Source organism: Pristiophorus japonicus, chromosome 27 (assembly GCF_044704955.1).
Source record: "Pristiophorus japonicus isolate sPriJap1 chromosome 27, sPriJap1.hap1, whole genome shotgun sequence".
Lineage (NCBI taxonomy): Eukaryota > Metazoa > Chordata > Chondrichthyes > Pristiophoridae > Pristiophorus > Pristiophorus japonicus.
The window spans coordinates 3739024-3756920 of record NC_092003.1 but is presented as its reverse complement, the minus strand read 5'-3'; the positions used below and the strand labels follow the sequence as shown (position 1 = coordinate 3756920).

Here is a 17897-nt window from a genome sequence, read left to right as displayed (position 1 = left end):
CAAACGTATGTAAAAGCCTATTAATATTTGTTGGGTTGGGCAGAGAACTTAATTGAGGTGGCAAATCAGTTAAAGTATTGCTGAGAACTGTGAGTTGCTTATTTTTTTGAAGGTGACGTAAGTTAATCATAGAGGTAACTCGGGGTGAACAGGATTCCAGGGGGAACAGTAAACTATGGCTCACCAGCTGGCTCATCTATTGTTTTTATTGCATATTACTTCTGTATAATTTTACTCCTTAATAAATCCGATTGGCAGTTCTTAGCCTGAGACACCCGACTGCCAGAGTGATGCACTTCCAACAGTCGGAGAGATTGATGGCCTAAAGTGTTGAATCAATGCTATTCATGGTGTGGGCCTCACTAGTTACCCTGGGGGCTTATTCTCCTGGGTTAACTGGTGCATGGCCATACGGTGGATGATTGCAGAGTGGGGTGGGGGATAATGGGGGTAACACGAGTCGACCTCCGGAAGGGAGCTTTTGCTCGAGATAATGATTCCGGAACAGTCCTGACACATAATAAAGACAGAAAGGAAAATGAGAGACAAAAGAAAAAGTACGCAACGGCGGGGGGGCGGGGTGGGGTCACAGGTCGGCAGCGGGATCCCGTGGCCACAAGTTGCGATCAGCGCTGGAATGTACAGGTGCAGCGTCGACAATCCGGAACCCTCGGGACCGAGGTCCTTCCGGATCCTGGGCTTCCCCGGACTTTCGATCGTCTTTTTGATGTCACGAATCCGGAAATACCTGAGCCCAGGTTTGGGTATTTCCAAATATCGGAACATCGAGGAGCTGTTCGGGCAGGGCCCTGTCGCGGAGATGGTGTTCGGGCGGGGCCCCATCACGGAGGAGCTGTTTGGGTGGGCCCTATCGCGGAGGAGCTGTTCGGGCGGGGCCCATCGCGGAGGAGCTGTTCGGGCGGGGCCCATCGCGGAGGAGCTGTTCGGGCGGGGCCCTGTCGCGGAGGAGCTGTTCGGGCGGGGCCCATTGCGGAGGAGCTGTTCGGGCGGGGCCCATCGCGGAGGAGCTGTTCGGGCGGGGCCCTGTCGCGGAGGAGCTGTTCGGGCAGGCCCCGTCGCGGAGGAGCTGTTCGGACGGGCCCCGTCGCGGAGGAGCTGTTCGGACAGGACCCTGTCGCGGAGGAGCTGTTCGGACGGGCCCCGTCACAGAGGAGCTGTTCGGACAGGACCCTGTCGCGGAGGAGCTGTTCGGGCAGGCCCCTGTCGCGGAGGAGCTGTTCGGACGGGGCCCTGTCGCGGAGGAGCTGTTCGGACGGGCCCCGTCGCAGAGGAGCTGTTCGGACGGGCCCCGTCGCAGAGGAGCTGTTCGGACGGGACCCTGTCGCGGAGGAGCTGTTCGGGCAGGCCCCTGTCGCGGAGGAGCTGTTCGGACGGGGCCCTGTCGCGGAGGAGCTGTTCGGACGGGCCCCGTCGCAGAGGAGCTGTTCGGGCGGGGCCCTGTCGCGGAGGAGCTGTTCGGACAGCCCCTGTCGCGGAGGAGCTGTTCGGGCGGGGCCCTGTCGCGGAGGAGCTGTTCGGACGGGCCCCGTCGCAGAGGAGCTGTTCGGACGGGCCCCGTCGCAGAGGAGCTGTTCGGACAGGACCCTGTCGCGGAGGAGCTGTTCGGACGGGCCGGCGAGGACCCAACGTCTGCGGGTCCGGATTCTGGAACATTTAACGGATTCCCGACGACCCTGCCACCGATCGGTCCGGAGTGCGGATTCCGGATTTTCGACGCTGCACCTGTAATGTATTTGCTTCATGGGTTCTTTGTTTAAGAATTCATAGCAACACGTTGCTATTAAGAACTAGTTGGTTTATTAGCAAAGGTTTAACAATCACACGACACATTACGAGTTCATCCACTGGGCTTACAACCACCGGCCCCATCGTGGATCCCCCGAACCCAACTGGCCGGGGTTTTATTGAGTCTTGTGACCATCACGTGACTGGCTAAGCCCCTCCCACCTCGACAGCTCTACAAACCCGTGAGCATGCTCACACGTGCGTATGTTACAAGCGGCTAGAGTCCAAGGCGTCACCCCATACTCGGGAGATCCACCCCCAGTCCGTGCACCGGATCCCGACAAAGTTTGCCAGAGCTCCTCGTCCCCTTGGCTACGTCGGGGTCCGTGGGCGTCAGCGGCTCGCTCCGGTTCCTCGCCGTGCCGGGCCGGGCGCGGGGGGGGGGCGATGTCGAGTGGGCGCCGTGCCCCCCTCCCGTGCCAGCGAAAGCCCGGACAATGGCTCGCTGGTCATTTTGTCTACATCACCCGTATGTGAATTATTCGGTACCACTGATATTCTGCACGGAATCAAAGTCGTGATTTTGTATAAACTCCTGCTGAGCATCTGGTCTGTGTGCAGTCATTCATGAAGCCCTCATAGAAAAACAAAACACTGCGGAGGCTGGAATCTGGAACACAAAGAGAAAAGGTTGGAAATACTCAGCGGGTCGGGCAGCGTCTGTGGAGAGAGAGAGAGAGTTAACGTTTCGGGTCAACGATCCTTCGTCAGAACTGGCGAATGTTCGTGAAGCGCAGATTCTTAACAAGCACTGAAACGGGGAAGGGAAGAAAGATAGTGAGAGGGTACAAGACAGGAGAGATTAGAGCAAGGTGTCAAAAGTACGGCCCGCGGGCTGGACCCAGCCCCCCACATGTGAGAGGGAGAGAGAGGGTGAGCGAGACAGTGTGTGAGAGAGAGAGAGAGAGAGGGTGAGCGAGACAGTGTGCGCGAGAGAGAGAGAGAGAGACAGGGTGTGAGAGAGAGAGAGACAGGTTGTGAGAGAGAGATAGACAGTGTGTGAGAGAGAGAGAGAGAGAGAGAGTTAGGGTGTGAGAGAGAGAGACAGGGTGTGAGAGAGGGAGACAGGGAGAGAGAGAGAGAGAGAGAGAGAGAAAGAGACAGGGTGTGAGAGAGAGAGAGAGACAGGGTGTGAGAGAGGGAGACAGGGTGAGCGATAGAGAGAGAGAGAGAGAGACAGGATGTGAGAGAGAGAGAGAGAGAGAGACAGGGTGTGAGAGAGAGAGAGAGAGAGAGACAGGGTGTGAGACAGGGAGACAGGGTGAGAGAGAGAGAGAGAGACAGGGTGAGAGAGAGAGAGAGAGACAGAATGTGAGAGAGAGAGAGAGAGGGTGTGAGAGAGAGAGAGGGTGTGAGAGAGAGAGACAGGGTGAGAGAGAGAGAGAGAGACAGGGTGTGAGAGAGGGAGACAGGGTGTGAGAGAGGGAGAGAGACAGGGTGAGAGGGAGAGAGACAGGGTGAGAGAGAGAGAGACAGGGTGTGCGAGAGAGAGAGAGAGAGAGACGGTGTGAGAGAGGGAGACAGGGTGTGAGAGAGAGAGAGAGAGACAGGGTGTGCGAGAGAGAGAGACAGAGTGTGCAAGAGAGAGAGAGAGAGAGACAGGGTGTGAGAGAGAGAGAGACAGGGTGTGAGAGAGAGATACAGTGTGCGCGAGTGAGAGAGAGACAGGATGTGAGAGAGAGAGAGACAAAGTTTGCGAGAAAGTCAGGGAGGTGTCAGGTATCAGGAAACAAGCAGCTATACATAACATTTCATTCATTAATGTGTTTTGACATTATGTGGGCTGTGAATTTAGCTACCGTTTTTATACAGCCGATCATCGGTAAATTAATATGATGCTTTTTATTTTCATAGGCCCAACTGTGTGGCCCGTGGGAGGTGCATTTGAATCCAAAGCGGCCCGCTATCCGATTGAGTTTGACAGCCCTGGATTAGAGACACAAAAGGGACGATGGGCCGAATTCAAATGGGAATGCCAGGAGTTAGAAAATCATTAGTCGAGATCAGGTGTGAATGGCGGGATAATGACTAACTGACATTAGAGACACAGAGAACAAAAAGAGACAGGCTCTGGGGGGGGGGGGGCCAAAGATGGGCAGAGGTTACGCTCTGAAACTGTTGAACTCCATGTTGTGTCCAGAAGGATGTAAAGTGCCTCAACCAAAGATGAGGTGCTGTTCCTTGAGTTTGCGTTGGAACAGTGGAGGAGGCCGAGAACGGAGGGGTCGGAGGGGTCAGAGTGGGAGTGGAGCGGGGAATTAAAGTGACAGGTGACCGGGAGCTCGAGGTCACACTCGTGGACTGAACGGAGGTGCTCCTCAAAACGGTCACTCAATCTGCACTCGGTCTCGCCAATGTAGAGGAGACCGCACATCGTGAGCATGAAGCCATTAGACGTGTTTTCAGGACCAGGGTCGTTTAGTCTACATCGCCTGCACGTTAATTATTTACATGGACCATTGATACTATGGTGGAAGAGCGAGGAGAGACATTAGTTTTGGAGATACTCGAGATGGGAAGATGCATGTGTCTCACACGCAGAGAAATGTATCTCTCAGTAACGTTCCGACTGGGTTTGTATAAGAACATAAGAAATAGGAGCAGGAGTCGGCCATTCGGCCCCTCGAGCCTGCTCCACCATTCAATACGATCATGGCTGATCCGATCATGGACTCAGCTCCACTTCCCTGCCCGCCCCCTTATCCCCTTATCGTTTAAGAAACTGTCTATTTCTGTCTTAAATTTATTCAATGTCCCGGCTTCCACAGCTCTCTGAGGCAGCGAATTCCAGATTTACAACCCTCTGAGAGAAGAAATTCCTACTCATCTCAGTAACTATGAATGTTGAAATAAAAGACAATATCATAGAAACATAGTAACATAGAAAATAGGTGCAGGAGCAGGCAATTCGGCCCGTCGAGCCTGCACCACCATTCAATATGATCATGGCTGATCATTCAACTTCAGTATCCCATTCCTGCTTTCTCTCCATACCCCTTGATCCCTTTAGCCATAAGGGTCACATCTAACTCCCTTCTGAATATATCTAACGAACTGGCCTCAACAACTTTCTGTGGTAGAGAATTCCACAGGTTCACCACTCTCTGGGTGAAGAAGTTTCTCCTCATCTCGGTCCTAAATGGCTTACCCCTTATCCTTAGACTGTGACCCCTGGTTCTGGACTTCCCCAACATCGGGAACATTCTTCCTGCATCTAACCTGTCCAATCCTTTCAGAATTTTATATGTTTCTATGAGATCCCCTCTCATTCTTCTGAACTCCAGTGAATATAAGCCTAGTCGATCCAGTCTTTCTTCATATGTCAGTCCTGCCATCCCGGGAATCAGTCTGGTGAACCTTCGCTGCACTCCCTCAATAGCAAGAATGTCCTTCCTCAGATTAGGAGACCAAAACTGAACACAATATTCCAGGTGAGGCCTCACCAAGGCCCTGTACAACTGCAGTAAGACCTCCCTGCTCCTGTACTCAAATCCCCTCACTATGAAGGCCAACATACCATTTGCCTTCTTCACCGCCTGCTGTACCTGCATGCCAACCTTCAATGACTGATGTACCATGACACCCAGGTCTCGTTGCACCTCCTCTTTTCCTAATCTGTCACCATTCAGATAATATTCTGCCTTCCTGTTTTTGCCACCAAAGTGGATAACCTCACACTAATCCACATTATGCTGAATACTGCATTAATTACAACCGAGCGTGTGTGTGTGTGTGTGTGTGTGTGTGTGTGTGAGACTCCGACGTTTAAAGCAGCAAAGCAAAACGAGCAAGAAAGCTGTCCAACGCCCTTTGACCCTGCCCCCGCCCATCTCCCGGCAACGCCCTTTGACCCCCCCCCCGCCCGTCTCCCGGCAACGGCTCAGGAGGTGATCGACCCCCGTTCCCCCCCCCCCCCCCCCCACCTTGTCACAGCTTCCTGTAGGCACCGACGGTGATGTCAAAGAGCGGGGCGTTGAACACCTGCCCTTGCCGATCCAGCAGGTAGTAGAAGGCGTGACCCCTGACCTTGATGGGGATGGCCGTGCCGGACTGGCTGCGGTGGGCCGCGCAGGACACGTGGCGCAGCGGCACGCTGAAGGACCCGGTGCCCCCGAAGGGCTGGTAGCGGGTGATGGTGACCCGCTGGCCCCCGCGGTGTAGCAAGACCCGGCTCACCGAGCGACGTGAGAAGATGCAGCCCGCCGTTAGAATCAGTGACCCTAAAGAACAAAACACAACGTGAGCTGGTGACACTGTCCCTTCCCGATCGCCTCTTAGTAACAGAACCGGACAGCGAGGGATGGCCACAGGTCTGGCGATTCATTTAATTTATTATTGTTTCACAACATTACAGCATTCATCTTCAACATTCATGGACCACGTACAGTAGGCACCTCAAGTCGCTGGAGAAATACCACCAACGCTGTCTCCGCAAGATCCTGCAAATCCCCTGGGAGGACAGACGCACCAACGTTAGCGTCCTCGACCAGACCAACATCCCCAGCATCGAAGCACTGACCACACTCGACCAGCTCCGCTGGGCAGGGCCACATTGTCCACATGTCCCCCAGACACGAGACTCCCAAAGCAAGCGCTCTACTCGGAACTCCTTCACGGCAAACGAGCCAAAGGTGGGGCAGAGGAAACGTTACAAGGGACCACCCTCAAAGCCTCCCTGATAAAGTGCAACATCCCCACCCACACCTGGGAGTCCCTGGGCCCAAAGACCATTCCGCCCTAAGTGGAGGAAGTGCATCCGGGAGGGCGCTGAGCACCTCGAGTCTCGTCGCCGAGAGTGTGCAGAAACCAAGCGCAGGCAGCGGAAGGAGCGTGCGGCAAACCAGTCCCACCCTCCCCTTCCCTCAACGACTATCTGTCCCACCCTCCCCTTCCCTCAACGACTATCTGTCCCACCCTCCCCTTCCCTCAACCACTGTCTGTCCCACCTGTGACAGGGACTGTGGTTCTCGTATTGGGCTGTTCAGCCACCTGAGGACTCGTGTTAAGAGTGGAAGCAAGTCTTCCTCGATTCCGAGGGACTGCCTGTGATGATGATGATGACGACATTCATCTTAAGGCGACACACACAGCCCGACAACAACAACAACAACAACTTGAATTTATATATCTGAAACTTGATTTTGAAGGTTGAGGATTGATGCTTCTCTCCAAAACTTGAACATAATCTGGGCTGACATGTTGCCGGGACTGGAGAATTTTAGCGATGAGGAAAGATTGGATAGGCTGGGGTTGTTTTCCTTGGAACAGAGGAGGCTGAGGGGAGAGCTGATTGAGGTGTATAAAATGATGAGGGGCCTGGATAGAGTGGATAGGACGGACCTGTTTCCCTTGGCAGAGGGGTCAACAGCCAGGGGGCAGAGATTTAAAGTAATTGGGGGGAGGTTTAGAGGGGATTTGAGGGGAAATGTCTTCACCCAGAGGGTGGTGGGGGTCTGGAACTCACGGCCTGAAAGGGCGGTAGAGGCAGAAACCCTCACCACATTTAAACAGTACTTGGATGTGCACCTGAAGTGCTGTAACCTACAGGGCTACGGACCCAGAGCGGGAAAGTGGGATTAGGCTGGGTAGCTCTTGGTCAGCCGGCGCGGACACGATGGGCTGAATGGCCTCCTTCCATGCTGTAACTTTCTATGATTCCATCTTGCACCTTTAACATCCCAACATTCACAGGAGTATTATAAGATTAAAAAAATGATACCAAAGCGCATAATGAGATATTGGGACAGGTGACCAAAATCTTGGTCAAAGAGGTGGGTTTTAAGGGGCGTGTTGAAGGAGGAGAGAGAGGTAGAGAGGTTTAGGGAGGGAGTTCCAGAGCTTGGGGCCCAGGCAACAGAAGGCACGGCCATCGATGGTGGAGCGATTATAATCAGGGATGCTCAGAGGGCAGAATTAGAGGAGCGCAGACATCTCGGAGGATTGTGGGGCTGGAGGAGATTACAGAGATAGGGAGGGGTGTGGGGCTGGAAGGAGGTTACAGAGATAGGGAGGGGTGTAGGGGCTGGAGGGGGTTACAGAGATAGGGAGGGGTATGGGGCTGGAGGGGATTACAGAGATAGGGAGGGGTGTGGGGCTGGAGGGGATTACAGAGATAGGGAGGGGTGTAGGGGCTGGAGGGGATTACAGAGATAGGGAGGGTAGTAGGGGCTGGAGGGGGTTACAGAGATAGGGAGGGGTGTAGGGGCTGGAGGTGGTTACAAAGATAGGGAGGGGTGTAGGGGCTGGAGGAGGTTACAGAGATAGGGAGGGGTGTAGGGGCTGGAGGAGGTTACAGAGATAGGGAGGGGTTTAGGGGCTGGAGGAGGTTACAGAGATCGGGAGGGGAGGATGAGGAGGGATTTGAACACGAGGATGGAGAATTGTGAAATCGAGGCATTGCTTACCCGGGAGCCAATGTAGGTCAGCGAGCACACGGGGTGATGGGTGAGCGGGACTGGGTGCGAGTTAGGACACGGGGCAGCGAGCACAGGAGGTGATGGGTGAGTGGGACTCGGTGCGAGTTAGGACACGGGGCAGTGAGCACAGGGGGTGATGGGTGAGTGGGACTGGGTGTGAGTTAGGACACAGGGCAGTGAGCACAGTGGGTGATGGGTGAGTGGGACTCAGTGCGAGTTAGGACACGGGGCAGTGAGCACAGGGGGTGATGGGTGAGTGGGACTTGGTGCGAGTTAGGACACAGGGCAGTGAGCACAGGGGGTGATGGGTGAGTGGGACTGGGTGCGAGTTAGGACACGGGGCAGTGAGCACAGGGGGTGATGGGTGAGCGGGACTGGGTGTGAGTTAGGACACGGGGCAGTGAGCACAGTGGGTGATGGGTGAGTGGGACTCGGTGCGAGTTAGGACACGGGGGGAGAGGGAAGGAGTTTGGGATGGGCTGAAGATTACGGAGGGGGGAGGGTGAGAGGGCGGGTCGGAGAGCGAAAGGATTAAGGATATGACCTAACAAAGCAGACGGTGAGTTAACGCCCCAGGGGGGGGCACTCCCCTACACCCCCCCTCCCTGGGGTGAGTTACAGAGAGGCCCCTCGCGCCCACACCCCCAGCGACAGTGTCTGGAGACAAGGTGAATCTTACCGACGGTCAGACAGGAGATGGTGAATCCATACCGCCACTTATTGGAGCCCAGATTCAAGGAGAGGCCCCCGATCTTTGGCAGGCCCCTCGCTCGGTCTCCCACCAGTACCGTCTCCTCGTAGCCCGTGTCCTTGAGGGAGGTGAAGGCGAAGTGGGCAAGGTAGACCCAGAAGAGGAACTGGGCGGCACAGAAGAGGCCCACCAGGCGGAAGAAGCCCGCCCTCTGGTGGTGGAAGAGCAGTACGTCCTGCGGCACTGCAGCACTCACCGCCCTGGTGCCCGGCGGGGGGCCGAGACCCTCGGGGCTGGCCGCCGACCAGCGGTGGAGCCTCCGCCCCACCCCTGGGGTCCCCCAGGCCCGAGCCGTGCCGGGGACGGAGCCTGGCCAGGTCCAGCCGGCGGCCCGGCACAGCTCCCGGGAGCTGAGGGCGGTGTCCGAGACGCACTCACCGGCCACACCGCCCCGGCTCCGGCCCCCGCCTCTCGCACCCAACTGACCAACCGGCTGGATAGCAGCGGCAGCCCTCGTGTGGGCCAGGCCCCCGGCCTTTGTAGCCAGGCTCCGTGACCCCAGTACCAGGCTCCGTGACCCCAGTACCGGGCTCCGTGACCCCAGTACCAGGCTCCGTGACCCCAGTACCGGGCTCCATGACCCCAGTACCGGGCTCCGTGACCCCAGTACCAGGCTCCGTGACCCCAGTACCGGGCTCCGTGACCCCAGTACCAGGCTCCGTGACCCCATTACCAGGCTCCGTGACCCCATTATCAAACTCCTTGTCCCCATTACCAGGCTCCTTGTCCCCATTACCAGGCTCCCTGTCCCCATTATCAAACCCCTTGTCCCCATTACCAGGCTCCCTGTCCCCACTATCAAACTCCTTGTCCCCATTGCCAGGCTCCTTGTCCCCATTACCAGGCTCCCTGTCCCCATTATCAAACCCCTTGTCCCCATTACCAGGCTCCCTGTCCCCACTATCAAACTCCTTGTCCCCATTGCCAGGCTCCCTGTCCCCATTATCAAACTCCTTGACCCCATTACCAGTCTATTTGTCCCTATTATCAGGCTCCTGTATCCAGGCACAGACACATTGTGTCCAAGGTCAGACACACTGTATCCGGGTTTAGATACATTGTATCTCGGGCCAGGCACAGACACACTGTATCCGGGTTTGGATACATTGTATCCGCGGCCTCCTTTGCTACACTGAGCCGCAGCGTCTAGCACAGTCCCTGGGAGAGCCGCTCCCCGGCCCCAGCTCCCTGCTCCCTCCCTCAGCCCCAGCCCCAGCCAGCCCCGGCCCCGGGCTCCCCCCCTCAGCCCCGCGGCGCCCATGGCTCAGGCGGTGGGGCCCGCTGCTCCTCTTAAAAGGGTAAACGCCAGCAACCTTCCCCTTCCTGTCTGTCTGCCTTCATCCCCGCCCATCTTTCCTGCCCCAATGGCTGCACAGGACGATCGCACAGCTCCCTCCCACCCACTGCCCTGCAAAGTCAGGTGTGCAGAGGCAGCTCAGAGAACCTACCCCCCCAGTAACACATGTAGAAAGGTTTATTTTGTGCCTGAAGTCAGTTTCACTGATCAAAAACTTACACAAAAGTTACAAAGATTTGCATTTATATAGCCCCTTTCACCTCACAGCCAATGAAGTACTTTTGGACTGCGCTCACTGTTGTAATGTGGGAAATGCCAATTTGCGCACAGCAAGCTCCCACACACAACAATGTGATAATGACCCAGTGATGTTGGTCAAGGGATAAATATTGGCCCCAGGACACCGGGGAGAACTCCCCTGCTCTTCTTCCAATAGTGGCCCCGGGATCTTTTACATCCACCCGAGAGGGCAGACGGGGCCTCGGTTTAATGTTTCAACCGACACAGCAAGGAAACAGACGAAATTGTTAACTCCTAAAATATCAGAGCTTCCACTTTGGTGGCAAAAACAGGAAGACAGAATATTATCTGAATGGCGGCAGATTAGGAAAAGGGAGGTGCAATGAGACCTGGGTGTCATGGTGTCCAGATAGGGAATGGAAGACCAGCAGGAAGAGTAGTACAAAGAAGGTAGTGCAGGGGTCCCATCTGGTCATCCCCCTGCAAAACAGATACACTGCTTTGAGTGCGGTTGAGGGAGATGACTCATTAGGGGAGAGCAACAGCAGCCAAGTTCATGGCACCGTGGCTGGCTCTGTTGTACAGGAGGGCATAAAAAAGAGTGGGAGAGCGATAGTGATAGGGGATTCAATCATAAGGGGAATAGATAGGCGTTTCTGCAGCCGCAATCGAGACTCCAGGATGGTATGTTGCCTCCCTGGTGCAAGGGTCAAGGATGTCTCCAAGCGAGTGCAGGACATTCTAAAATAGGAGGGAGAACAGCCAGTTGTCGTGGTGCACATTGGTACCAATGACATAGGTTAAAAAAAAGGGATAAGGTCCTACGAGACGAATTTAAGGAGCTAGGAGTTAAATTAAAAAGTAGGACCTCAAAAGTAGTAATCTCGGGATTGCTACCAGTGCCACATGCTAGTCAGAGTAGGAATCGCAGGATAGCTCAGATGAATACGTGGCTTGAGCAGTGGTGCAGCAGGGAGGGATTCAAATTCGTGGGGCATTGGAACAGGTACTGGGGGAGGTGGGACCAGTACAAACTGGACGGTCTGCACTTGGGCAGGACCAGAACTAATGTCCTAGGGGGAGTGTTTGCTCGTGCTGTTGGTGTGGAGTTAAACTAGTATGGCAGGGGGATGGGAACCAATACAGGGAGACAGAGGGAAACAAAAAGGAGACAAAAACAAAAGACAGAAAAGAGATGAGTAAAAGTGGAGGGCAAAGAAACCAAAGGCAAGAAACAAAAAGGGCCACTGAATATAAAAGGGCTGCAGGAGGGGTAAAAACTAAAAATCATGGTTTAAAAAGTAGGATGAAAACATTCTACCTAAATGCACACATTAGAAATAAAGTAAATGAGTTGACGGCACAAATCATTACAAATGGGTATGATTTGGTGGCCATTACAGAGACATGGTTGCAAGGTGGCCAGGACTGGGAATTAAACGTACAGGGGTATCTGATGATTCAGAAAGATAGGCAGGAAGGGAAGGGAGGTGGGGTAGCTCTGTTAATAAGGGATGATATCACGGCAGTTGTGAGGGATGATATTGGCTCCAATGAACAAAATGTTGAATCATTGTGGGTGGAGATTAGAGATAGTAAGGGGAAAAAGTCACTGGTCGGCGTAGTTTATAGGCCCCCAAATAATAACTTCACTGTGGGGCGGGCAATAATCAAGGGAATAATGGAGGCATGTGAAAAAGGAACGGCAGTAGTTATGGGGGATTTTAACCTACATATCGATTGGTCAAATCAAATCGCAGGGGGTAGCCTGGAGGAGGAATTCATAGAATGCATACGGGATTGTTTCTTAGAACAGTATGTAACAGAGCCTACAAGGGAGCAAGCCATTTTGGATCTGGTCCTGTGTAACGAGACAGGAAAAATAAACGATCTCCTAGTAAAAGATCCTCTCGGAATGAGTGATCACAGTATGGTTGAATTTGTAATACAGATTGAGGATGAGGAAGTTGTGTCAGAAACGAGCGTACTATGCTGAAACAAAGGGGACTACAGTGGGATGAGGGCAGAGTTGGCTAAAGTAGACTGGAAACAAGGACTAAATGGTGGCACAATTGAGGAACAGTGGAGGACTTTTAAGGAGCTCTTTCAAAATGCGCAACAAAAATATATTCCAGTGAAAAAGAAGGGCGGCAAGAGAAGAGATAACCAGCCGTGGATAACCAAGGAAATAAAGGAAAGTATCAATCAAAGACCAATGCGTATAAGGTGGCCAAGGTTAGTGGGAAACTAGAGGATTAGGAAGACTTTAAGCAACAGCAAAGAATGACTAAAAAAGCAATAAAGAAAGGGAAGATAGATTACGAAGGTAAACTTGCGCAAAACATAAAAACAGATAGTAAAAGCTTTTACAGATATATAAAACGGAAAAGAGTGACTAAAGTAAATGTTGGTCCCTTAGAAGATGAAAAGGGGGATTTAATAATGGGAAATGTGGAAATGGCTGAGACCTTAAACAATTATTTTGCTTCCATCTTCACAGTGGAAGACACAAAAACCATGCCAAAAATTGCTGGTCATAGGAACGTGGGAAGGGAGGACCTTGAGATGATCACTATCACTAGGGAGGTAGTGCTGGACAGACTAAGGGGATTGAAGGTAGACAAGTCCCCTGGTCCTGATGAAATGCATCCCAGGGTATTAAAAGAGATGGCGGAAGTTATAGCAGATGCATTTGTTATAATCTACCAAAATTCTCTGGACTCTGGGGAGGTACCAGCGGATTGGAGAGCAGCTAATGTAACGCCTCTGTTTAAAAAAGGGGGCAGGCAAAAGGCAGGTAACTTATAGGCCGGTTAGTTTAACATCTGTAGTGGGGAAAATGCTTGAAACTATCATTAAGGAAGAAATAGCGGGACATCTGGATAGGAATAGTGCAATCAAGCAGACGCAGCATGGATTCATGAAAGGGAAATCATGTTTAACTAATTTACTGGAATTCTTTGAGGATATAACGAGCATGGTGGATAGATGTGTACCGATGGATGTGGTGTATTTAGATTTCCAAAAGGCATTCGATAAGGTGCCACACAAAAGGTTACTGCAGAAGATAAAGGTACGCGGAGTCAGAGGAAATGTATTAGCATGGATAGAGAATTGGCTGGCTAACAGAAAGCAGAGAGTCGGGATAAATGGGTCCATTTCCGGTTGGAAATCAGTGGTTAGTGGTGTGCCACAGGGATTGGTGCTGGGACCACAACTGTTTACAATATACATAGATGACCTAGAGGAGGGGACAGAGTGTAGTGCAACAAAATTTGCAGATGACACTAAGATTAGTGGGAAAGCGGGTTGTGTAGAGGACAGAGAGAGGCTACAAGGAGATTTGGATAGGTTAAGCGAATGGGCTAAGGTTTGGCAGATGGAATACAATGTCGGAAAGTGTGAGGTCATCCACCTTGGGAAAAAAAACAGTAAAAGGGAATATTATTTGAATGGGGAGAAATTACAACATGCTGCGGTGCAGAGGGACCTGGGGGTCCTTGTGCATGAATCCCAAAAAGTTAGTTTGCAGGTGTAGCAGGTAATCAGGAAGGCGAATGGAATGTTGGCCTTCATTGCGAGAGGGATGGAGTACAAAAGCAGGGAGGTCCTGCTGCAACTGTACAGGGTATTGGTGAGGCCGCACCTGGAGTACTGCGTGCAGTTTTGGTCACCTTACTTAAGGAAGGATATACTAGCTTTGGAGGGGATACAGAGACGATTCACGAGGCTGATTCCGGAGATGAGGGGGTTACCTTATGATGATAGATTGAGTAGACTGGGTCTTTACTCGTTGGAGTTCAGAAGGATGAGGGGTGATCTTATAGAAACATTTAAAATCATGAAAGGGATAGACAAGATAGAGGCAGAGAGGTTGTTTCCAGTGGTCGGGGAGACTAGAACTAGGGGGCACAGCCTCAAAATACGGGGGAGCCAATTTAAAACCGAGTTGAGAAGGAATTTCTTCTCCCAGAGGGTTGTGAATCTGTGGAATTCTCTGCCCAAGGAAGCAGTTGAGGCTAGCTCATTGAATGTATTCAAGTCACAGATAGATAGATTTTTAAGCAATAAGGGAATTAAGGGTTATGGGGAGAGGGCGGGTAAGTGGAGCTGAGTCCACGACCAGATCAGCCATGATCTTATTGAATGGCGGGGCAGGCTCGAGGGGCTAGATGGCCTACTCCTGTTCCTCATTCCTATGTTTCTATGGTTCATCAGTCATTGAAGGTTGGCATGCAGGTACAGCAGGTGATGAAGAAGGCAAATAGTATGTTGGCCTTCATAGCTAGGAGCAGGGAAGTGTTACTGCAGTTGTACAGGGCCTTGGTGAGGCCACACCTGGAATATTGTGTTCAGTTTTGGTCTCCTAATCTGGGGAAGGATGTTCTTGCTATTGAGGGAGTGCAGCGAAGGTTCACCAGACTGATTCCAGGAATGGCAGGACTGACATATGAGGAGAGACTGGATCAACTGGGCTTATATTCACTGGAATTTAGAAGAATGAGAGGGGATCTCATAGAAACATATAAAATTCTGACGGGTTTAGACAGGTTAGATGCAGGAAGAATGTTCCCGATGTTGGGGAAGTCCAGAACCAGGGGTCACAGTCTAAGGATAAGGGGTAAGCCATTTAGGACTAAGATGAGGAGAAACTTCTTCACTCAGAGAGTGGTGAACCTGTGGAATTCTCTACCACAAAAAGTTGTTGAGGCCAGTTCGTTAGATATATTCAAAAGGGAGTTAGATGTGACCCTTATGGCTAAAGGGATCAAGGGGTATGGAGAGAAAGCAGGAAAGGGGTACTGAGGGAATGATCAGCCATGATCATATCGAATGGTGGTGCAGGCTCGAAGGTACTACTCCTGCACCTATTTTCTATGTTTCCAAACGCTGGAAAACCTGAAACAGGTTCTCACCAGTCGCAGGAGTGTTACCCCAAGAAACGGCCTTTCCCTCCGAGCCTCCTCCTCTCCCCCACCCTCCCGCACATTGCAAGATGTAACACCTTGCATTCACATAGCGCCTGTAAAGTAGTGAAACGTTCCCAGGGTGCTTCACAGGGGCGTAAATCAGACACACCCTGACCCCGAGCCACATACGGAGATATTGGGACAGGCGACCAAAAGCTGGGTCAGAGAGGTCGGTTTTAAGGAGCGTCTTAAAGGAGGAGAGAGAGGCGGAGAGGTTTAGGGAGGGAGTTCCAGAGCTTGGGGCCCAGGCAGCTGAAGGCACGGCCACCGATGGTGGAGCGAGGGGAGTAGCGGGGGATGGGAGGCGGGGGTGGTACTTTGAATGCTGTGGGAACTTTAACATCCACCTGAACAGACAAAATACAAATCTGGGAACCCACAAGTTTCAGACTCTGGGCGGAGGAGTAACATTCTGCCAAGTGAGCCTTTCCAACACAACGCCAGGTACACTCCAGGTTTTACGGTAACCACTTCCATTTTACAATTACGGGGGGCCTAAAATCAGAACTATACGGTAATGATTCATTCAGGTAACAAGCATCAAGGGAATTTATATTTGTAATGGGGAGTGGACAGGGAGAGGGGGTGTTCCCTCGAACCCTGATAAATCCAGCAATAATCTCGCACCTGTAATGTATGGAGCTGTGTGTATGCTCACAGGTTTGTAGAGCTGGAGACCACACCCCTGATCTTGGGGCACCCTGTGCGGAGGGGAGCGGGCAGGTCCGAGGGCCTCCTCGTGGGCCTGCTCCTGGGCCTGGCCAAGGGGGCCATCAGCCAGTCCAGGCAGCGGGCGGTCGTTCAGCCCGACCGCCTGCCTCTCTTCTGCGGTTACATCCGAGCCAGGGTGTCCCTGGAGATGGAGCTCGCGGTGTCCACCGGTACGCTCGCGGCCTTCCGCGAGAGGTGGGCGCCGGAGCGACTGGAGTGCATCATCGCCCCCGGCAACAGAATTTTAATTTAATTTGGTTCGCTATGGTTCCCTTTACTGTTTAATTGTTAATTTGTAGTTGTTGGGGCCCTCAAAAGAAAAAGAGGGCCACTTGATTGAAAGTTACCTTTAAAATAGTTGTAGAGCTGTTGAGTTGGGAGGGGCTTAGCCAGTCACGTGATGTTCACAAGACTCAATAAAACCCCGGCCAGTTGGGTTCGGGGGATCCACGATGGGGCAGGTGGTTGTGAGCCTGGTGGATGAACTGGTAATGTGTCGTGTGATTGTTAAACCTTTTGCCAATAAATCAACTCGTTCTTAATAGCGATGTGTTGCTATGAATTCTTCAACAAAGAACTCACAAGACCCAAATACTTTTTAGAATGCAGTTTATTCTTCATAAATTAAACATACGCTAAACCGGGAAGTGGGGGGGGGCTAATTCTGGGTAATATGACAAAGTCCTTCGAGGGTGGGCTGCCTCTACCTGGGGGTGTGGTGGGGGGTCCCTGTGTGGGAACAGTGTTAAACCCCCGTTAAGACCCAGGTTTTGGGGAACACCGGCAGTTTGTCACCATGTAAGAGGCGGTGGTTTGACCTGTAGTTGGCAGTGAGTGGGGGGATGGTTACGGGGCGGGTACAGACTTCACTGGCGCCTGGCGCGCTCCGGGGCACCGCACTCAAAGTCCCGTTCGGCATGGTGCGTTGGTGGGCTGTTCGGCTACAGCGTGCGTCGTGGCTCTGTCTCCGCCCGAGACAGGAAGCTGCCCCCTTCTCTCTCTCTTTTCCTTTTTGTGGGGGGATGTTGAGCCGGGTTCCTCCCCCGTTGAACCTCACACCCGCCGTGCATTCCCTGCCCCGCGGGCTGACAGTGGCACTGTTTACACCATTGTCCGAGGGGCGTTCATTTGCTCTGCGATTGTCAGATTTTCAGCATCTTCCACCACCTCAGGAAGTCCCACAGCGCTTCACAGCCAATGAAGTACTTTGCAAAGTGCCGTCGCTGCTGTAATGTGGGCAACGCAGCAGGCTAACAGCGCACAGCAAGCTCCCACACACAGCGATGTGATAATGACCCAAATCATCTGTTTTAGTGATGTTGGTCAAGGGATAAATATTGGCCCCAGGACACCGGGGAGAACTCCCCTGCTCTTCTTCCAATAGTGGCCCCGGGATCTTTTACATCCACCCGAGAGGGCAGACGGGGCCTCGGTTTAATGTCTCATCCGAAAGACGGCCCCTCCGACAGTGTGGCGCTCCCTCAGTACTGCCCCTCCGACAGCGCAGTGCGGCGCTCCCTCAGTACTGCCCCTCCGACAGCGCAGTGCGGCGCTCCCTCAGTACTGCCCCTCCGACAGCGCAGTGCGGCGCTCCCTCAGTACTGCCCCTCCGACAGCGCAGTACGGCGCTCCCTCAGTGCTGCCCCTCCGACAGCGCAGTACGGCGCTCCCTCAGTACTGCCCCTCCGACAGCGCAGTGCGGCGCT

At 53.0% G+C, this 17897-nt stretch overlaps 1 protein-coding gene across 3 annotated transcripts; it reads right to left on the bottom strand.

Moving 5' to 3' along the window:
* Window positions 1-1801: 1801 nt before the first annotated feature.
* tmem223 (transmembrane protein 223) lies at window positions 1802-10167 on the bottom strand. Of its 3 annotated transcripts, none has more exons than XM_070868343.1 (3): window positions 8902-10167; window positions 5833-6026; window positions 1802-2416 (listed from the first exon to the last, which is right to left on the bottom strand). In XM_070868343.1, exons 1-3 carry the CDS (start codon window positions 9935-9937, stop codon window positions 2372-2374), a joined length of 1275 nt encoding a protein of 424 aa, XP_070724444.1. In that variant the 5' UTR covers window positions 9938-10167; the 3' UTR covers window positions 1802-2371. The 3 variants fall into 3 exon arrangements, with proteins under 3 accessions (XP_070724444.1, XP_070724445.1, XP_070724443.1); XM_070868342.1 differs by having other exon boundaries at window positions 2334-2416; window positions 5730-6026; XM_070868344.1 differs by lacking the exon at window positions 5833-6026.
* Between the last annotated feature and the right edge of the window lie 7730 nt (window positions 10168-17897).

Coding starts and splice junctions, on each gene's coding strand:
- tmem223 (XM_070868342.1), bottom strand. CDS start 9,937: ATGGGGTCAAGGAGTTTGATAATGGGGACAGGGAGCCTGGCAATGGGG. Junction 6,027..8,901: donor CATCTCCTGTCTGACCGTCG/GTAAGATTCACC, acceptor TTTGTTCTTTAG/GGTCACTGATTCTAACGGCG.